This window comes from Medicago sativa, chromosome 5 (genome assembly GCF_051527215.1).
Source record: "Medicago sativa cultivar Bolivia chromosome 5, Bolivia_mono, whole genome shotgun sequence".
In the NCBI taxonomy this organism is placed as follows: Eukaryota; Viridiplantae; Streptophyta; class Magnoliopsida; order Fabales; family Fabaceae; genus Medicago; species Medicago sativa.
The window spans coordinates 16,297,939-16,321,306 of NC_140753.1; the positions used below are offsets into that span (position 1 = coordinate 16,297,939).

The 23,368-nt window shown below is 32.1% G+C and overlaps 3 protein-coding genes across 3 annotated transcripts; 2 read left to right on the forward strand and 1 right to left on the reverse strand.

The window, feature by feature from the left end:
• Positions 1-2,395: 2,395 nt before the first annotated feature.
• Positions 2,396-6,397, forward strand: CLPP4 (CLP protease P4). Its single transcript, XM_085713948.1, has 2 exons — positions 2,396-2,839; positions 5,688-6,397. Exons 1-2 carry the CDS (start codon positions 2,409-2,411, stop codon positions 6,157-6,159), a joined length of 903 nt encoding a protein of 300 aa, XP_085570074.1. The 5' UTR covers positions 2,396-2,408; the 3' UTR covers positions 6,160-6,397.
• Positions 6,398-11,640: 5,243 nt separating this feature from the next.
• Positions 11,641-16,148, forward strand: LOC146920537 (protein CYCLOPS). The gene is made up of 11 exons (XM_085713950.1): positions 11,641-12,075; positions 12,377-12,423; positions 12,650-12,787; positions 12,880-12,928; positions 13,009-13,061; positions 13,511-14,184; positions 14,494-14,537; positions 14,644-14,689; positions 15,254-15,302; positions 15,399-15,527; positions 15,622-16,148. Exons 1-11 carry the CDS (start codon positions 11,887-11,889, stop codon positions 15,743-15,745), a joined length of 1,542 nt encoding a protein of 513 aa, XP_085570076.1. The 5' UTR covers positions 11,641-11,886; the 3' UTR covers positions 15,746-16,148.
• A 627-nt stretch (positions 16,149-16,775) lies between these two features.
• LOC146920538 (exopolysaccharide production negative regulator) lies at positions 16,776-23,059 on the reverse strand. The gene is made up of 5 exons (XM_085713951.1): positions 22,661-23,059; positions 21,357-21,487; positions 20,586-20,711; positions 19,337-19,464; positions 16,776-17,282 (listed from the first exon to the last, which is right to left on the reverse strand). Exons 1-5 carry the CDS (start codon positions 22,881-22,883, stop codon positions 16,967-16,969), a joined length of 924 nt encoding a protein of 307 aa, XP_085570077.1. The 5' UTR covers positions 22,884-23,059; the 3' UTR covers positions 16,776-16,966.
• Positions 23,060-23,368: the final 309 nt, after the last annotated feature.

Below are 23,368 nucleotides of genomic sequence, written 5' to 3' on the forward strand. Positions count from 1 at the left end.
TTGACAAAAAAAAAATTGAACCTAACGAGCCAAATCGAGTGGTTCGTGAACTTGAAACGAGCCGAACTCGAATTAAAAAAAAGATTCGCAGCGAACTCGAGTCGAGTTTTGAGTTGAGCTAATTCTTATCGAGTCGAGTCGAGCTCAGATGAGTTAGGCTCGACTCGACTCGACTCATTTCCAGCCCTAGCACGCATACTCATTGCTTCCACGCCTATCAATAATAGTTTGCACACAAATGCGCACATTGAGCTACTATTCTTTTAATGATTGCAAGCCTATTTATTCATCTCTTATACTCATTGTTTGAACTCTTATTTACCATGGTTTGCTCATAAAGGCACACATGACACATAGTCACACAACTTTTAATAGTAACACTCTATTTATTCATCTCATATACCCCATACCTACACACATATCTAAAATGCTACGTTCACAAAGGTATACAATGAGTTGCCCAACTTTTAATGATTGTACACATTTCTTTTTATCGATCACTTCAGGGACGGATGCATGTTGTTCTATGTATGGGCTTGTGCATACACAAAATTTTTAAAAACTTTTTTTGTAGTATAACTAGACTCTAACCCGTGCAATGTATGAGTTTTGTAGAATTTCGTATATAAATATCATATTGATTATACATTCAATACTATGCTATGTAACGATTGCAAAAAGCAACAAAAAGAAATGCAAAAATTACACCAATTTAAGATATTAACTTTATTTTCTTACTAATTAATATTACCAGGTTGTGTTCATGAATTTCTTCTTTCTCAACTTTCATATTCGATTACATTCATGCTAAAAGAACAATTAAAATAAGCAAATTGAAAATATTATAGTCAGGATAAATAACTTCAAGTAATATAATATATGAGAAACAAAGAGGGCGACAAAATTACACTAAAAAGTGAAGTTTCTAATGATAAAATTATCATTTGAATCAGACAAATTATCAACAACTTTAAAAATGAAATTTTAATATCGTAACACGTAGTAAGTATACACCAAGAAACTGATCCTAACCACAAGGGGGTTAAATCAATAAAAATGAAAAGGAAAAGGAACTGCTATGTGGTAACTGAAAGAAGAAGAAATATGAAAAAGAACTTTTATGTGGTAAACGACAGAAAATAATAATAACAATAATAATGAAAAAGAACGACCATCAATAAAGGAACTAATAATAATGAAAAGAAATTGCTATGAAAAAGAACCGCTAGGGCATTTATGTCTTTAAAAAAAAGCTTTAGTGCGATATATCAATTTTGGAAGCAACAATATTTCAATCAAAATGGAAGTGGCTTAGTGGTGAAAGTTGTAAGCTGTAATCATATGGTACTTTTTATAATAAAGATAAAGATGTACCAATAGTTTTTGAAGAGGATAATGTACCAATAGTTGACATTTTGACCACATGACCCACACTTATCAGAAATCATTTCTCTCTTGGCTCTCAAATATAATCATATATCTTAAGTCATTTCTTGATAATATGAATATTATGAAAAAATCATATGTGAAATCGAGTGAGATAATCGGTTATGTTTAGTTATTTATATAGAGAAAAATATTTTTATTGATATCGAAAATGCGAAAAATCATTCAAAGTTTTCATAATATGAAAAATCATAGAAGAAAATTATCATTGTTATTTTATCAATTTTTTTTTATCATTGTTATAAATTTTTATGTATGGTGTCCTACTATTCAAAATCGTGGATCCGCAAGTTAGTATAATTTATCCTCTCTCTTCTCTCCTTCTCAAACCCTAGTCGTCACTCCTTTCTTCTTCTTCTTCTTGTCAGAGGAGTGATTTAGGGTCAATTTTGATCCAAAAATCACCCCTCCGAGTTGTTTTTCCTTCTATCCTAATTGAATAAGTGATTTCACATATTTCCTGTTTTCTTTCGTTTGTGTTTGTGATTCCGTCGTCTCTGTACGACTTTGTTTGTTTTGATTTCCCGTTGTTTGTGCGGTGTGTTTTTTATTTCCCGTCTTAGTGCGGTATTTATTTGATTCAGGTTGAAAGCTTTAAGCAAGTGCAGATCCGATCAATGACTTTGCCGTCGTCAACGTTGCAGATCCGGAGACATGAGTATTCTGGAGACTTGAATATAGTCATATTAGTTATATTTGTAGGCATCGATACTTTGTCGTTTTATGCTATTAACATGGATGTTGTGAGTTTGTTCACAGGCTCATCCTTTTTCTTTTTAGCGAATTTGAATTTGTATTGTATCGATGTAGTCTACTAATTTAAATGAATCAATATTGTTTACTTTTGTAAAAAAAAAAAAAAGTTAGTATAATTTATATGATAAATAAATTTAGCGAGGGGTTTACTAGCATACTAGTATATCACAATTTACTCTCTCCCATTTCTCTCACAATCTCCCGCAATGGATTTCCTCACAACCTCTCTTTCTCATCCTTCAACTTCCCTTCCATCTCTCTCACAACGCATTCCCACCCTCTTTTCAAAACCACCCATTTCCTCTTTCAACCCTAAATCCCAATTTCGCACAACTCCAATCAACTGCGTCCTCACAACCCCATCAACAAAACCCTCCAAAGATTCTAACTTTAACCCCCAACTTCAAAAACCCACTATCACTTTTCAAATGTCTTCGCCGCAGACGCCGGAACGGGCTATGAGAGGTGCTGAATCTGATACCATGGGGTTGTTGTTGAGGGAGAGGATTGTGTTCTTGGGTAGTGAAATTGATGATTTTGTTGCTGATGCTATTATGAGTCAGTTGTTGCTTTTGGATGCTCAAGATCCTACTAAAGATATCAAGCTTTTTATCAACTCACCTGGTGGTTCTCTCAGGTTATATGAATTTTTTGTTTCATTGTTTGTGTAGTTTTTTTAAATGTGTAAAATATGTGCCTTGGAATTGGATAAGGGTTTATCAGAATTGTTGGAATTGTATGTGATAAGATAGATTGGAAAGATAAGATTAGAGGGTTGAAAATGAAATTGTAAAAAAAAAAGGGTGTTTTTTGTTTTGTTTCATTGTTTCTGTTTCTTTTGAATGTTTATAATATTTGCTTTGGAATTGGATAAGGGTTTATGAGAATTGTTGGAACTGTATGTAGTCAGGTGGATTGGTAAGATAAGCTTAAAGGGTTTATGAGAGTTGTTGGAATTGTATCTCATAAGCTGGATTGTGAAGATAAGGTTAAACTTAAAGGGTTGGTAATGAAATAGACAAAAAAGGACCTTTGTGGCCTTTTTATGTTAGTTTTGTGGGGGAACATAAGAATATGAGAAGGATAACTGTGACCGATTTTGGGGGTGGCTTGGTTTGATTTTAGTGTTTAATTTATGCTTCTTTTGATTACATTTTGGTAAGAAAATACTTAATTGGTGATAGTATGATATTATACTACTACTTGAAACTCTGAGTAAACGGACATGTAACGTAAAAAGGTTAGTTTCATGAATAACGAGTTGTGATTGGATAGGAAAGGATTGTGTGTTTAATATGGGGTATTTTTTAGGAGTTTAATGGAGATGCATTGTCGGTATATCCATATAAGACATCCAATGAGAGCTAATAATGTTTCTACGTTAGCCCACTTTGTAACCGCAATTTAAAAATATCTACGGAATGTTTGATTCTCATTGAACATCAGTGTAGAATCAGTTTACATTGATGGTGCATGTCTCATTTTCCCTCTTTTTTGTGCCTGTTTCATATTGATTCTGATAGAATATTTTGATCTATGAAGCACAGACACCGGACACAAACACGTCAACATCAATAATTTTTTTTTACAAAATGACACAATTCAACGTAATCACTAGTGTCGGTGCTGGACACGACACATGTCGAACACCGGGACACGCCTTCAAAGTGTTGGTGCAACATAGATTTTGATGCATGTTAACAATTCATTAGATTGTTAGTGATGGAAATTAAAAATTCTCTTGTTTTCCCTCCAGCATTTTATACTATTATATTTTATTCAATGTGATGGTTTTCGCATGTTGACCAATTCAGGAAATGAGAATCTTTTCTGCTGAATATTTTGTTTAGTTTTCAATTTTGTCCTTTTTGAAGTATTTTACAGGAGGATATTTTGTCCCCTTATCGGGAACTTATATCTACGAGCATTGTTTTCCTCTTCTTATGAAAGACACACACAACATGAATGGAAACACCAAAAGATTGTATTGTGATCCATCTTTAAAAGAATAGCACATTGACTAAGTTACTTGAGAGCGGGTCTATTTTCTCTTAATTTTTTTACCTTCTCTCTGCATAAATAATGATTTCTCTTATACTCTTGAGGGTTCTGAATGCATCAGTATTTGTGTTCGTTGTTGGAAAAATATCTGAATCATATACTTGCTAAGTTTGAGTTCCTCTAAAAAAATTCTTTAAAAGTAAAATTGAAGTAGGAAAATACACGGGGGCTGGCATTTATCTCTCATCTTGTCATTGCTTTATTATATTTTTCACTAGAAACAACCAATGCAAGTACAAATCCATTTGTGCTAATATATTACCAAACCTTAGGCAGCCATACATTTGCACCTATGAAGCACACATTCTTAAAGAAAGAGCCTTGCTTGTATATGACATGTATTAGACACTTGGCTCTTACAACACTTATGTTATGGAGACTTATAAAGCTCTCATAAGAACAAAAAAATTATGCATTTAGTCTGGTAGATGCTACCAACATACTCTTTCCATAACACCATCTACTGTTGGGTTGAATTTTACAGGGGTCCCATACAAAAAGAGTCAGTTGGAAGTCCAAATGAAATTCATCCAATAATAGTGTTATGGATGGTCTAAACATGGCCTACGAAATACTGCGTTTGATTAAAGATAGGATTATAAATACAATCGTTACAGAGAAAAATTAGGTAGCTTCCATTATAGAGATGGTAGAATATCTTTTTAGGTGGTTTAAACATGTATAGAGTGGTTTGTGAGTATTGAGAGCCAATTTTATAGATAAATGTATAAAGGAGTCAAGATTCAATTGGGAAGTAGAGACTTGCTGCCATGTTAAAATGTTTAATGACTCGATGTTTTTTTCTTGGCTTTTTGAACAAATCTAATAATCTAGACTTGTTCTTCTCATTTGTTACATAAGATTACATTTCCCATGTGTGTGCATTGTGCACACATACATCTCTGTCATTGTCTATGTTGTGTCATTTGTTCTATTTGTTATTACATTTGATATTACCATCATAATATGCTGTGTCCTATGCTGTGTTCATGCACAATGCCATTTCTATGTTTTTTACCTTAACTTGCTAAAACTATTCTATCTTTGTTTTGTTTGAAATCCATCTAGTCACCATGCTAGTAATTATTGCTTTGGTGGTTTGAATGAAAGTTGCATTTCCCCCCCTCCCGTGGTGGTATATTCATTAGCACCGTACAGCCATTTTCCTCCTGTCTTCTCATTCGTGTTGTTTAAGTTTGGATTGGCATAATGATCCTCTATGCTGTTAGGCAGCTAGGAAAACTAAATAGATGACTGTTTAGGTTTGCTTGGAGTCATGTGTCTGATGGCTTCCTTTTGTTAACTTGTTATTAATTAGTGATCTTTTCTGCATGTTTTTGTTTTTCGTTGCAAGTGTTTGTTCTATCTGAAGCCTTACATCCTTTTTCACAGCTGACTTATTTTGCATGCTATTTTTTGTTTAGTGCTACAATGGCTATCTACGATGCAGTGCAGCTTGTTAGGGCGGATGTATCCACAATTGCAATGGGCATTGCAGCATCAACAGCCTCAATTATCCTAGGTGGTGGCACCAAAGGTAAGCGGCTAGCTATGCCCAATACGCGAATCATGATTGCTCAACCACCTGGAGGTGCTAGTGGACAAGCTATAGACGTAGAAATTCAAGCTAGAGAAGTCATGCACAACAAGAACAATGTGTCCAGAATCATATCTTCCTTCACCGGCCGCTCACTTGAACAAGTTCTGAAAGATATTGATAGGGATAGATATCTGTCTCCAATTGAAGCGGTGGAATATGGAATTATTGACGGGGTAATCGATAGAGAAATGATTATTCCTCTCCTGCCAGTGCCAGAAAAGGTGGAAGAAGCAACACTAAACACCGATGATGCGGATTTCCTAACCCCACATATCCCAGATGATGAGATATACTAGCCTTTAATGACAGATAGTGGTACGGTATATCATTGAATACTTAAAATTCATCCTCTTGCGGGGCTTGTGGTATACCGCATTTTAGGCAAAAAAAGGTGATGTTGTAACAAACTCTGAAAATTTCAGGCTTATTGCGTGTAGGATGCCGCGGCAGTTTTATTTGTCTTTCAAATGTGATCCAGTAACGGAGAAATTTGTTGATTATTGTTATATTGATTGTTCCTTTCTTATGTCTTAACTACTACAGAGTTTTTTTAGTCGTACGACATTTAGAACCCCAACTTTTCCTAGAGCCCGGTGTATCTGTATTAGGGGTATTACAATTGTCTTAGGATACGTTTGGATTGGTGGAGTGAAAAGTCGCAAAAGCTGTGAAGTTTGACATGATGTCATAGCACCTATTGAGGAGTTAAACATCTCGAATTAAGTTGTGCCATCGGAAAACGCTCTGAGCGCAATATCTTCATTTCACTGCGAATGCACTAGCAGATGGCACGATGAACAACCTCTCATGAAGTCTCTGTTGGGATCTACTCATTGGGTAAAAATTCGAAATCAAAGCCATCGCTAGGGTCCAGCAGAAACGTATCAATGAGAGTTTAAGACTTTACACAAAGGCATAAATAAAGGTCTCTTGCAAGTTTTAAAATATTCATTGTATAAGCACAACTTATAGGTCTTACGCTTGAATTTCTAATGGAAATTCAAAACATATTTTCTAAGATCTTGAACTTTGTCCACAAAATAGATCTTGAAAAATAATACAAATGATTCCTTTTTAAAAATAGTTTTTACTTCTTGAACAGGTAAGTTTGAATAAGCTTAAAGATTCTATTGAAACATGAGAATTTAACCTAACCAGAACTTAAACTTCATTTAAAATTGTTGAAAATACTGAATATAAAAGAGACGAGGGATATAAATATTACACACAATAATTTATGTCCTCACCCCTATATTATTAAACATAAAATGTCAATAATGATAGGCACTGTTCTGTAGGTCAATCTTTGACTTGTCACCAAAAAATGAAATGCTGCCGACTCATCAAAGAAGGAGCCTTTATGATATTAGTACACCGTCGTTTAATAGTAATTAATCTTCGTTGGAGAATTTGTGGAATAAACAAGGTGTGTTCTTCTATGTCAACCAAATTTTTTTATATACATGAGTCAGAAATCGAAACTCAGACCACATGTTTAAGGAGCCCAAATCTCTTGTTCCTTGGACCAATATATTTTTGATGAGCCTCTAATTACTAATTAGTGATTAATCAAATATTAATTTTGAAACTCAACTCTCAGTGTATGTCATAGTGTGAGAAGAGCTAAAAAGAGTAGCCTTGTCTTTTTTGTTGAAAATTTGGGAAACTTATTGCCGGATTAACCGAATATACCCTTTGAATGATAACGCCATTTCATGTTTTGACTCTAAATATTCAAAACTCAAAAGTCCAAACTAATACATTTTATTAAATAACATTAGCAATCAAAGTCTATTTCTTGTACTAATTATGCCTGCAATGATGCACATGTGAAGTGTGAACACATTATTATTGATGCTACCACTATTGTCAATATTATCTACAATCATAGATGACCATTAGCTTAAATAAATAAAGGTCCAGTTTATTTAGACTAGCTTTTGATATATGAGCTTTTTATTTAAAAAATTGCCTAATTCTTTATTTATAAAAGGGTTAAATATGTTTTTAGTCCCTATAAATATGTCAACTTTTCGTTTTAGTCCCTCTAAAATTTTCCTTCGACTTTTAGTCCCTATAAAATTTTCAATCGCTACTTTCGGTCCCTATTTTTAATTTAATTTTTGTATTTTTTAATGAAATTGTGCAGAATTGTGTAAAGTATTCTAAAAAAATTTCCTAAAAAAAATTAGAATTTTTTAACAAAACACAAATTAAATATGAATTTTTAACCGTAAAAAATATGAAAATTCATATCAAATTCATGTTTTGTTAAAAAATTCTGAATTTTTTTTTGAGTGATTCTTATAATATTTTGAATTTTTCTGAAAATTTTTATTAAATAATATGAATTCTACATATGAGTTTACTTTAAAAGAGGGACCAAAAGTGAAGATTGAAAATTTTATAGGGACTAAAAGTTGAAGGAAAATTTTAGAGGAACTAAAACGAAAAGTTGACATATTTATAGGGATCAAAAACATATTTAACCCTTTATAAAAATATTCTTATACTTACAGGGAAATGAAAATTAAATCAATCTTAAAATTCAAAATATATAGATTAATTTTAATTTACTCGAAAAACCATCATATAAAGATACATAATTATTTGGAGATTATTTTAATCATTTTTTAAATAATTAAATAATTCACCTTTATCCTTCAAAAATAAAAAGTAAAATTCACCTTTACCTCAAGGAGCAGCAGTTAAAACATGGAACCTACTAGTAAACTATCGTAACGATGTGACATACAAGATTTGCTTTAGCTGTTGGTTCAACTAGAAGCCAAGCCCTAAGAAATATTTTTCTTTTCTTATTTAAATGCTAGCTTATTGCATTAATATCAATCAACTAGAAGCCAAGTATTTTTTTTTTTTTGAAGGATAGAAGCCAAGTATTATGTTGTTCAATATTGTATCTTCCACGCGAAATTTAGAAAAAATTTCTTTCGAAATATGAAGATCCATTTAAAAAGCTTACATTCCTCATCAGACGCTCCTCTTATACGTACTAATTAAATTAGATATCATACTTGTATAGTTACGAGATATAGTTATTTACGAACCGTGTCATATCATATCATATTGGTGGATGCAAGGAATATATATATACTGTATAATTTTGCCTAGCAAAACTAGTTGCATGATCAGGAGACGTGCCTAATCATGTCCTTATCTTTTTGTCCTTAAAGTAACCAAAAATAGAGTTGCAAAGGTGTTATATCTACTTGTTTTAATATGTTTAATTCCACAAATGATACATCACAATTTACATATATAATAGATTAGTATTTGTTCAAGTAAGTGTAGGTACATGTATCTTTAAAAGAACGTCATACTATTCTATAGCCACCATAGACTCATTTAGAGGATCATTTTATTATGTACACTGTAATCACACTAACTAGTTTAATAAGTTGAATTGTTAAGAAAAAAAATAGTTGAATAGGTTAAACCAATGTGATTATAATTAGATCAGATCAGCTTTTTGAATCGGTTGAATCGGGAATAGGGGTCTAGTCTGGCTCATGCAGTCCATGAGAAACTAGCATGTTATGATTATTTACTCAATGGCCATATTTCTAAGATTCACTTGTAAATTTCATAAAATAAAGACTTTCACTCAAATATTGTTCTCAATTCATATGTTCTCAATTCTTACTATACTTTTTTTAGAGGAGGTTGTTAATATACTTATAAGTTATAAGACTTGTATCATATAAATGACTCACTTAACATTATGAATTGTACACATTGAAGAAGAAAATACAAAAATTCGCTCTTATCTCTATTGTTGTATATTTTTCTATTAAAATTATTATTAATTTTTTTTTGAGAGCTAAAATTATTATTAATTAAAATGACATTAAAGATCATTTTACAACCGTTCTTAATGTGATTTGAATTATGTCTCTTAAAGTTACAAAATCAAGCTTTCTTACTATAAAGACGGCACCTCATGAATGTATGCTTTCGATTTTTTTGCACTAGTTTTGATTATTTTCATGAATTAAGACATTTAACTTTATCATAGCATGTGAATGGAGTGAGATTAACAAAATGAGATTCAATTAAGAACAAATGGATTTGGATAATTCGAATATGAGTCATTACAACCAACAATCTCACTTTACTTGGCCCCTTTTTTTGTGAGAAACAAATGGTTAAGACATAAAAATAAAGTTTTGAAAAGATCATAAAAAAATATGTTTGAAAAGATCAATTTATTATTCATAATTAAAGATCAACTTTTTTAAAAAAAAAAAAACAAAAAAAAAAGAGAAAAGAAGATACATAAATTTGTTTGTAAATAAGTCTAATGACATGACTCCTGAATTAAGGATACTTCTTTTATGGATCAAAACATCATTTAAACAAAATCTTTAAAAGAACTAATTTCAGTAATCATAAAATCTTTAAATCTAAAATTTATCTACCCCTAATCTTTTAGGGCTTCTTTGGTAGCTTTCATTTTCAATTCTTTTTTGGTTTTAGACTTTTAGGAGTATTTGCCCCATCCTTTCCCAACACCTCTACTTCTTCGTAATTTCAACATATCCGTGTGATTATGTTAAGAAAGTCAACTCTTATGTCACCTTAAAAGTTGATTCTAATACAGTTTTGTCATCTATGACCATGATAAAACACCATATAATTAATATCAATGATCAATATGGTGACAAATATTGGAGATATAAGATTAGGTACTTCCCCTAAAAAAAAATAGATCCTTAGTTAGTTTGTAAAATAGTATTAGTAGATTTAGTTTATATTGTTGTAATATAAGTATATAACCACCTCATTAAAATGTATTTTTTTTTGGTACTATTTGTTATACAAGGCGTATCTGCACACAGCTTAGCACTTGTATGAGTTATCTTTATTTCATTTTCTATGTCATGATAGTGACTTACACAAACCTCTTCACATTAATTCTATCTTCTCCTTGCTACTCTCACAAAAATTATCATATAAAATTTCAAATGTAAATATTTTGTATAAAATTATGGGACACGCATGAATTTCACTCGATAAAAGAATGAATATCACTTATACGTAACTAATAATTTATATGACATAAATAGACTTTAATATTTTACATAACAGAATAAATTTTCACAGTCCTATAAAGAATTCATGGACGTGAGGTGAACAAACATTGCTGAAACATGCTTAGCAAACAATGAAAGCACCACCTTAACAGCTTCCTATTTTAAAACAAAAAACAACCAATCAATGTTCCTCAACATCTCTTTCATAACACCATCATCCAATTACATCACCTACGGCATTTTATTTATTTAATAATATCAAAAGGTGACCAAATTGTCATTAAATTAATCAAAATGACCCTCTTTGCTTGATTCAAAAGCTACAAATTTTTTCTCATTTTTAAACCTGTCCATTAAATTTCCACACACGGTTTTCTAACCTTTGAAGATTACTTTTTAACATCACAATCTTTTCTCTTTCATTGTACACAAGAGACAAATGAATGGTACATGGAATCTTTTGAGTATTTTTTTCACTCTTAGATGTCACAGCCACTGCTCTAATATTTAGTATTTATTAATTCTATTGACAAAAACAAAAATCAGAAAAATATTTACTATTAGTAAATGCCAAGTTCTAAGACAAAGTTTATTTATCTATATGCAAGATTTCTTTCAAGTTTCACGTGTAAATTGTTGTAGGAAGCTGTTCCTTTAACTGTTTCATGTTAATTAGTTACTACATGCTTTTGGAATAAAACAGTTCATAAAGTCTTAATAGTTGAGTCTTTCTTTCATTTCCTTGGTTTTTGAGAAGAAATAATAGTTGCTAGCTTAGGTTGAATTTTCATTGAGTATTCAAAATTCTCTCCCTTGGTTTTTGAGGAGGGTATTGTGATGGATGGTAAAGAATTCAGATGAAAATTCATTTATGAAACCTGAAAAATCTTAGCAAAAAACCTGTGTTGAAAATAAGTTCAAGCATCATTCAAGTGTTTCTTTTTAATCAAGTATCTTTGAAGTGTTGAAATGGAAGGGAGAGGATTTTCTGGTTTATACAAGAATTCAAGTGAAGAGTTATTCTTGAAGACAGTGATGGAGAGTCCTATTGGTATGCCTGTACCTACCATGGAGATGTTAGGATTCAAGACTGTTTCTCAAAGCTTTCGCACCGATAGTGAAGAGCTTTTCAAACGCTGGCTAACAAATGATCAAGAGGCAAGTTGATACATGATATATGACTACATAGTTCTTCAACTTTATATCTCTGGATTATGTGTATTTGAGCACATATATACCAGTTGACTATGATAAAAAATGAAAATCTAGGACCATCTATCTCAGTCTTTTTCATTCATGATATGATCACATTATTTGTAAGATGATTTTTTGTCTTCTGTTTACTAAATATAAATTCTTCGACTATGGAACTTGTAATTGGATTTAACTTCTGTTTACCTTTTCTACGTTTATGATTACAATTCCTTTGAATTTGATGTATCTTTGTTTCTTAAACCAGGGATACAATTCATCAAGCATGGGACTTAACAGTCGTTTGTCGAAGAGGTGAATTCGCACTCTTTTTTTACAACAAATGTTAGTAGTTTAGTGAAATATGCACATTCTAAAGAATTAATTGGGTGAATTCCAAAAGTAACCTAGGCTTTCTATTATAAGTATTAATCAAGATGTTGCGATTTTTTCTCGTGACGATTTTATGTTTTTTATGATGCATAAGTCCTGATTCTTGTTCATTTTCATATTTTGACCTTATTGTAATATGTAACTGCAGAATATCGACTGAACTAGTTAATATGTCTAATCAGCAACACATTGGTGTGGCTTCAGAAGGAAGAAACAATGATAAATCATGCTTACAAAATAACTTTTTGGCAAATGATGTTTCAAGTGAATTCAATTTTCCAATCAGGTAAATGACGTAGTCTTTCACAAATACAGTAAATTATTTTATTTGAAAAGTTGTTCAATATTGTAACTTAGTTTGGTGTCAATTTTCATCAGAGATCCAGTTGATAGAGAATTGCAATCTAGTAACTTGTTTCTGGCCAAGGTATGTTAATATCAAACTCTTTTCTGAAGCCTTAGTTCAATAAATCTTCATAGTCATTAGATGTTTCATTATCAATGCAGGCCTGGTTTATTACCGATCAACGAATGACAAGAAGCCGGTCTTCTGAATTGCGGTATGACTATCACACCTTCTATATTCTCTTCAAAACCATGTTCATCTGGAAAAGCACTTAGATGTTAATTTACTATATTAGCTCATCTGTTAATTACTTAGTTTCTTCTCTTGTTACATTCATGTAAAATACATACTTTAGATCCTGAGTAATTTCAACTGCTCAAGAGAAATTCCAAACCACTTGAGGTCTGTTTGGATTTGTTTATTTAAGCTTATCTACTGACATAAAGACTTGTGATATTGTTTGAGAAAACTTGTGGAAACAGCGTATGAAATGTCCATAAGTTCTCCAGAATAGCTTATGAAAACAAATTGTAGCTTCTAGAAAAACATTATCTTTATTTTATCATTTGTTATAGAAATAGTTTATACATAACCACTTATATGGTAAGCGTTTAGTTAAGTTGTTTATCCAAACATGGCTTAATCTGTTAGGCTTCTGTGCAGGCGAAGATATACAGAAATGCAAAATTCTCAAGCACCACAAGGATTGGATTCTATGTTCATGGTTCCTGAGCATGATACTAACACTATAAAGGAAGAACTTGCAAATTTTAATGGTTTTGATTACCTTTCCATGTGTGAGTTACCAAGCCAAAAGGGCACATTTATGTCTCCATCCAACTCATCTTCGTCTACCTTCAACACACATCAATTGGTTGATGTAGATAAAGTTTCATCTTGTGTAAGTATGCTAAAAGGTACATTACAGCGCAAGAAACTCGAATGCCAAGTCGAGAAAGAAGCTGCAGAAGATGGCTTGAATGAAATATTTTGCATTCGAGAACCTCTTTTCCAATCAGCCTTTAATGAAGAAGAAAACTGGAATCAACAAAAGCTAGTAAACGTTCAAGGAGATTTTACTGATCAAGTTAACGATCCCGGAGTCATGCAAACCCTTGAAGGAACCACAAACTTTGTCTTAGACGGTTTTGCAAATCAAACGAACCAAATACAAGGCGGAACAGCTTCCGGTGAACCTTCTCAAAGTGAATCTTCTGCTGCTGCACCAGTAATCTCATCTGGCTTAGATGCATGTGAAGGTCCCAGCAATTCAAATCAAACTCTTGGTGATAGCTCATGGAAACAAGTGGGAGAAAGCACTCAAAATAAAGTCAGAGGTATAATAACTATTAGTATATGACTATGGAATCTTGCATCATATTCATTCTGTAATTTTTTTTTCTTTTTCTTTCTTAGTTCTTAAAGTTTGAAAAAGGTAATATGGATGGACTATTAGTTAAGTTAAGAAATTGAATCTGTTCAATATGGTAGTGTTTTATGTGAAACACCAATCACCAAAGAAATGATACAAAATTAGAGTCTCCACCATAAATATGTAGGAACAGAAACGTTTCTTGATTATTTAACTTTCAAACAATGTCTATATTTTTTACTAGACTGTAAGTGTGCCTTTTGTGAAAATGCAGGTGTCAGAGAACAGATAATGGATAATCTGAAAGATGACAGAAAGGTATAATTACCTACTCTTATAATAACATGTATTGTCTAGAACTATTTTTGACCTTGAAATTTTGACTAATAACTTTATGGGGGTTAATCTGGCTTAAATTATGCAGAGGAAAAGTCTAGAAAGATATGGATCAGTAACATCAGCTGTTTCAGGTAACCATTTATTTTCAAGATTATATGGAGTCATTGTGCTCTGAAGCAAACATTGAGGTTTTGGTTCTCTTTACTGTTTGATCTATTCCGAAGCTTTTGACCATAATTTTAGAAAATTCGGGTTCTATTTTCCGGAGAAATAATTGTGAATGACAAAAACATCAATAAATCATTATTCATTAGCCAAAATGAATCCACAGAAAAGACAACAAATCCTATGTTAAGATACTTGTAACTTTTACCACACTGGTAACTGCAATTTTTTCAAATGTATTTATTTTAGTTTTTAGATAAATGCATGTAAATCAATCATCTTAATTAATCTTACTAATGACAATTTTGCTAGTAACTTTATCTGTTTACTTCTAGCAGAATAGAAATTTTTTTATCATGACAAATAACTTGCTATATGCTATTCTTGAAGCAATATTCATTAATAAAGGGGTACATGCTAGATTAAAAGTATTGGAACTAAGATTTAGTAACATACTTTCAAATTTTACCTTCTCTGCACAGAATTTGATGTAATTATCTTTGTTCCGCTCTAACCAAATGACTTTGCAGATGGCAAGATGGATAACACAAAAAAGCGGAGGGTTGAGCGCTCAAGAAAGTACGTAAATTATCCCTATAAACAGATTACGAGAGTCTGTTCTTCTCTAATATTGCATCGGATGCATGTTTCTAATTGAATAACCATGTCATGCAGAATGGCTGAAGCAAAGGAAAGAAATTTGACACCAACAATTCCCTCAGATATGCAAGCTATCTTGAAGAGATGCGAAAACCTTGAGAAGGAAGTTCGATCACTAAAGCTTAATTTGTCTTTCATGAATAGGTAATCAATATAAGTTCCTACTAAGATAAATAGTAATGCTCTATTAGCTGTTAAATATTTCAATGCAAAATAAACATACAATACAATTTTTCAGGAAGGATTCTGAACAAACAAAGCAGATAGAGGACCTTCAGAAGCAGAATGAAGACTTGGCAGATGAAAAGGAGCGCCTCCTCGAAGAGATTGAAAGACTTCTATCAGAAACTGGAAAGATTTGATGTTCTGTTCCTCTATTATATCCTTACCCTCCTCAGAAACAATGTAGTACTCAGACAAGCTGAAAATCTCACCACAGTTTACTTGTGGATGAAACATCTTAGGTAGAAGTGAAAATAGTGATTAATAGTGAACCTATGGATTCTATTAGCAAAATATAAATGCATGGAATCTGAGATATTAGTAATGACATTATATATCTGGTAAAATCTAAGTGTTATTCAAAATTTGAGGAGCATGCATCATGCATGAACGATGGATTGGAGCCATATAAATGAATCCAGTAAATTTAAACATGGTCAAGTGTACTTACCAATCTCAATCATATGTAACAAACAAATATCTTCAATTTTTTATGTTCACAGCATTTTTATTTCTATAATAATAAATTTATTATTTTCAGAATATTTTTTGTTTAATAAAAATAACCAAACATTTTTTTCATCATTACAACAGGTATCTTATCTATTCATTCAATTGAACTTTTACTATTTTTTGTTTTCATATACTTAATAATCCTCAACATCAATTACAAAAACATCCTAAAAACTGAATTGTTTAATAAAAAAGGAATTTCACCCCTATGAAAGGATACTATCCTTTGAGCATATGTGTGTGAAAAGATGACTATTCCTTTATAATGTTAACAATAACCTTCACACAAAATAATAATAATAATAAATCCTCTTACGACAAAGTTTAGTGATAATTTGTCACATCTAAGTTTATTATGAGCAAGTCAAAGATAACTATAACTTAATAAACATTTCTGTTGTGGCATCGTGCAACCATCACAAAGCCACGCCGTATGATGGGAGGTGGTCAACCACAGAAATAAAAATGAGCTTAATTAGACTCTGATAGAGTACACGTTTCTACTAAAATCATTCCATCAATCCAAACACGGCCACAATGGCTTTTACAACACTGTTAATTAAAGTGTGTTTGTGACTCGTCATAGTTTGTAACGGGAGCTTAAGAGACATATTTGATGTAAGACAGCCATGTAAACCAGTATTAATGAACATAATATTTTAACCAAAAGCTTGCATTTTTTTTTCTTAAGTAATAACAGGAACTCAGTAACTATTAGTACATTTTTCATTTTCACTCGAACTATACATGACTTCCTTATTGGTGCAGATGGGACAATAGTGCCATCTACTCCAATTATAATACACGGTATTCAACCAAAGGGTCATAGCACTTCACCAAAATAAGTGCTATAATATTGGGAATCTGAAAATCTCGGCGAGGCCAAGCCTTTTCCCATATACAATAACTAACCAAGCCACAAAAGATGAGTATGCCATAAGAAAACATGTGCGCTTGATGAGAACGGTATTGACACGCCAAAAAAGTATCCATGCTGCAAACGGTCGATGTAATGAAGATAGAAGTTGTTTGAGGAACATAATAAAAGTTATGGTGATCAAAGATGTTGAGAATCCAGATATGGCACCAAGTATTATTTCCCACCTCCAAAAATTGGCCCTCCTTCCCTTATCTGAAAACCAATAATTTATCGTCTCCATGGCCCTGATACGATGTACGTGTATAAGTTAATAGGAAGACAAAAATATTGGAATTTTTCCCAAAATAAAAATAAAAAATACCTAGATCTATATGAAAGCTAGTCAACAATACATAAATATTGTAACACAAAAACCACTATGAACAATTTATAATTTTGGAGACCTTAGATGTCAATACTCAACTGTCATGAAAGTAATTCATAATTGTATAACAGCAGCATCTTCAGGACGACAGAGGGGTGGGAGAGAACCCTTTATTATGTTGATGCGCATCAAATTAACAATTCAATTAAACCTTGTTTTCAACAAAGTTTGTTTAAAGAATGGGATATAGCTCAAAATTCACTGGCTACGAGAGACAGAAAAGAAATAGCATGCTATCCAGCTTTATATAGCATGTAATCTCGACGAATAAATGAAAAGATGTGAGATTGGGAGTCCAGTTCAGTAACATTCCAACTAGAAATAACAGGTTTACCAAAAATAATTGGGATTTTCACATTTTTCTCAAAAATAATAGGCTTACCAAGAGAACTGATCTTTTAGCCATTTTAAATCTAGAAATAACATTTCCATTTCTTTGTTCGCGGAACCTTTTGAAAAAAAGATGTCAACTGAACATTTTTTACGGGGACTAAGATTAACTGAACCAATTTTTTTTTTTGTCATATTTTTTCAGTATGTCGAAGAGTAGTTGTCACAATTTAAACTGATGGTTTTGACCTAGATCTCCACCCACCAACTCAAGGCTAAGCCCAAGCCTTTTTCTCCATCTTCAAGTAAACGAGTAGGGGTGGGCAAAATTAACCAATAACCGAACCGAACGGTTAACCGAACCGAACGGTTAACCGAACCGAACCATATCAAAATTAACTGAACCATTTCACTAATTTTTGAACTGAACCATTATTTTGATAACAGTTAATTAACCGAACCGAACCATTAATAACCACAGTTATCCAAACCAAACCGAACCATAACCATATAACACAATCACGCAACACCTCTTATTTTTCACTTGATCCATATAATATTGATGCTTCAAAATACAATATTGGCACTTTAAAATTTCTACTTCTGATCCATATAATATTGATGCTTCAAAATAGTAGTAAAAAAGAGAATTTAAAGTACTGTTCCTGCCAAAAGATATCCATTTGCGCATTGTATTAATTTTCAGCATGCATGTTTGGTTATTATTACATGTAGTTTATGAACAATGTTTTTAAACTAAAATTCACTGTTTCATTGATCTGTCATAACCAAAAAAAATGCAGTCACGTTTAAATACCCTAAACCATGCTTAGAGATCAATATTTGAAGTAACATGAAGTGAAGAGAAGTTGTTTCACCATGTTAATGTAATTTGTGTACTGAAAATATAGGATAAAAAATACATTTTGGTTCAAAATTTTGGTTTTGGTTCGGTTCGGTTAATAGGCAAGCAAACGGTTAACCGAACCATAACTTTGGTTCAGTTCGGTTAGTTCCAAACCTTAAACGGTTTGGTTTGGTTATTCCGAACCATTTCAACACTTCGGTTCAGTTCGGTTCGGATAATATGGTTAACCGAACCATGCCCACCCCTATAAACGAGCCTCACACATTTGAATGGCCATAAAGAACTAGAGAGGGTGTAGATCTTTTTTATTTGGAGATTTGACTCCTAGGTGTAGGTGTGGGATTACAACATTGAATGAGATATCAGTGGATGACATCATGACTAAGTACATGCGTATGTATCACAAATTACGAAGTTGTTGAAATTTCATTAATAAAATTTTAAATCAATAGTTATATGCCCACACTCTACTCTCTAAAGTGCATCTCTTACTTTAGGGAGCCAAACCCTTTGCTTGAGATTTAAGTGTCTAAATTGAAAATAAACGAACTTAAAGTTGGACACACTAGCAGAATATTAAGTCTTAACAATGTTCTACTTACAAGCATTAAATTATGAATTCTAGCACTACATAGTTAAGTAATCTAAACTATGATATCATAGAAATTATGCAGTCAAATATTAAGCAGATTGGAAAGATAGTGTAAGGTACTCACTGGGTATAATATTGTACAATCTTCTGAATAGTAGACTGCTCATCAGCACGGCAACCAAAGAGATTGTCTTGATATAAATGTACTTTGGAAATGCCAGATGTGTACCAGCAATCATAAGTCTCATTAACCTAGTATAATAAATGAGAAAGAAAATAAAAATGAAATAACAATACCAAAGACCTCTAACCACTAGTAAATGGTAAGAATTGTTCAAAGAGAAGAATTCAGTATGATAACATAATGAATGAGGTTCAGTATGATAACATTACTGAAGTTATAGGCTTTCAAAAAAGGAGGAAAGAGAAGAATAAAGACTTTGAATTGTGAATATGGTTTTGATATGATTGATAATTTAATATAAAAAAAGACCAAACATGTGCAAAACAACAACAATGACAAAACAATTGTGGAATCACAACTGAGACAAAACATGTGCAAAACAGCAACAACAACAACAAAACAAATGTCGAATCTTAAGTGAGGCAAAATTACTGACAAACCGTACATGAGACAAAACCGTGCCAAACTACAACTAAGACAAAATCAGTGTTTTCAAATAAACACATTAAACAGTAAATTGAATAGAAGAAAAAAGGATAGATCTGGGTAGATCACGTTGAAGTGTCCTGCAAGCAATAAATGGTAGTGAAACCAAAGGCAAATGAGAGATCCACAAGCTGAATGTGGTATCAACCAATAAAACCGTAAAGGGACAAGTACAAAGCTTGGCCAGTGGCATGAAGAAAGTGGCGTGTGGACTTCATGCACCGAGAAGAACAAAAACTTGATGATCAAAGCGCAATGGCGATGGTTCGAAAAGGATTTTGAAAACAATTATTATAGTAGAGTCCAGATCAATATAAAACTTGGCAACGGAATAGTGATAGAAAAGATTATGGAGGATGGGACCACTCTACCATGCTCAAATTGGTTTTAGATAAAGAGGAGAGAGAATGAATAAATACCTTGAATTATGAGTAGGGTTTGATATAATTTGATATAGAAAAGACTATGCATTAACCCTTAATTATACTAATATGGAAGACTTCAGATTCTAATCAAATAGGGAAACAAATCATGATAATAACAAAGAAATATGAAACCTAAGCTTAAGAGATAATCTAATATACTCTAAGACAATAAACTAATCTTACGAATAATCTAAGATATGCTAAAGTAATATCAAGTTGGTATAAAGTCATATCTGATAATAATCATAATATCAAAGACCACAAGTTGAAGGCCCCACCTTAAATTTGTACTGTGTCAACCATGCAGCACCAAAATTAGGTCTGCAATAAAGAGGAAGGGCTTCACTTGGAGCCTCAGCAAACGCAACTTGTCTCTGACCTGAAAAGTGATCTTTGTATTCCACCTGAAACAATGTTAACATAAACTATTTACAACAACCCAAAAGAATTACCTAGGTTTATAGTTATATAGACCATATATTAGCTAACACAAACTTGCATAATTAATTGGTTGTCATATATGGGAGCATGCTTTCTGTATAGGTTGATAAATGTTATTTGGACAAAATGAGAAAACTCTGTATGATTCTGAAACAAATAGGACAAGTATGCAAAGCAAGAAATAGCAGCTTACTTCTCTCAAATTATTCTGCAACCATTTTTATTTGGAATAAGCTATTCAGAATTATTGACGAATGTTTGATGTGTCTTTTGACTTTGAAGAAGTTCTCATTGATTAATTTCCGAGAATATGCAGGGAAATAAGATAGTGAGTAATTTTTGTAGTTATTTCGTGTATTCAGATGGAAGGAAATGCTTGTACTTTCCAGGGTGTTTCTCTGTACTTACTAGGCCATCTGACTACGGATTCTGAGTAATTCTCCTTTATAATGAACTTGTTTGTTAGTATTATTTTCCTTTTCATAGTCATTGTTAAGGAGAAATGTTATTTTCCTTCTTACTCATGCCTTGTTTTTCTTCTAGCAAGTAATATATTTTCTTTTACATAAGAATTAACAATACCTAAATTGGCAAGAAGTTATAATAACCTTGAATACTGAAGCCCAGTAGTAATCATAACGGCAACGAAATTTGCTACTTTCAAAATGACGAAAAACATCCTTTGCTTTATAATTTAACAATCTGAGTTCACAAATCTTAGATGATCTAATATCAACACCTGTAAGAAAAATGATATTGTGCAATTTAGAATGAATTAAAACAAACATTAATGCCCCCCATTCATCTCAAAACTTCTTAACTTCAAACTAAATGAGTATGAGTATTACTAATCAAACGGATATGAGAGTGGAAAAATATAAACCACGCCAATCATTAGCTCATAAAAGATATGAATATCATGGATAATTTACTTCCTTTTCTGACAAATTAATTGACGAACAATACAAAAACACATTTCTATCTTTGAAGATTAAAGAAGTAAAAAACACTGCTCTGTTCTTTCCAAAAAAAACACTCAAAATAGCTTCTCTAAATAATGAAAAATATGATTTTTTATTTTCTTCCAAAAACTTAACAAACTCCTCTAAATTGAGATTCAAATTAGAAGATAATGTAAGTAATCTCAACTGCCGATAAATTGATCAACCACATTCATGATTTATTACACAAGGGTTGATTCATTCATCAACTATCGAGATTACTTACTTCATTGATACTAAAGTTTATTACCAGTGATCCAAATCCACACTTTTTTGTTTTGAACAAAAAGTAATTCAAAACAGCTTCTCCAAATAATGAAAAAATATTCCATAATATTGTTGAACATTTTATCCAAAATCTTAGCATACTGCTCTAAAGCGAGCACGACCCTGTTTTGAATGAACAACTTATTTTTGCAGCTTATAGCACAAGCACCCAAGAATTAGCTATTTCTATAACACAAATACACTAAGACAAACTGTTTTTGTATAATCTATAAGCTATTTTCATAAACTATCTGCGAGAGCGAACGGAAATAAGCTGAAAACGCCATACGAACACGGCATAAGCTGTTATCATAAGCTCATCCAAATGGTATCACAAGTGCTTACGCCGGTTGATAAGTTCAAATGAATCAATCCAAACAATCCCCAATTAACCTTAGAAGCTAAAGTAAGTAATTTCAACAGCTGATAAACTAATCAACCACATTCATGGTTCATTACACAAGGGTTAATTTAATTCATTCATAAACAATTAAAATTACTTACTTAACTAAATCTAAGGTAAATTAATATAAGCAAAATCCAAACATATATCTAATTTAAAGTTTAAACACAAGAAAAACACAATTGCACTAAAAAATTCAAATTTCGCAAAATTCAGAAGAAGAAAAAAATAGAAAACTAACCGGTGGAGACGATTTTGCAGTGTGATTGAAGAGAAACGGGGTTTGGGACAGAGAAATCGGTAATGACAAGAAGAAGCAAACCCAGAAGAAAAGGAATGGAGAATAAGAAAACGAAGGGTAATACAATTGCAATAACCCATCGGAGTATTACGAAAGCGATGATGCCACCGTTCCTTCTAGGGGGAAGGCGATCTTGTTGGTTGGATTGGGAGGGACAGTCCATGGAGGAAGGATTGGTTAGGGTTTAGGGGTTGCCGGAATTTGAGGGTGTTGACGCCGGTCACCGGAATCCGCTGATCGGAGAAATGTTGAAAATGTGTAATAAATAGTATAGATATTTTGTTTGTGGTCATATAAAATGAGATTTGGTCAAACAAAACACACACTCCGGATGTTTTGTTCGGTATTTATCTTTTTATAGATCAAACGCACCTTGTAAGTTGTAACTTTAGATATATCGCATAAATTCATTTTATTTTTGTCGAGTGTAGATAATACATATTTACTCCCTCCGTCCCAAATTGTATGACGTTTTGGACATTTCACACATATTAAGAAATGTAATTAATATTGCATGGGAAAGAGATATTATGCGTTGTTTTACAAAATTGTCCTTAATAAATGATATGGGAAAGATAAATGAAAGAATTGAAAGAAGAAAGAGTAATAAATAGTTAAGGATATAATAGAAAAAATAACATTAATGTT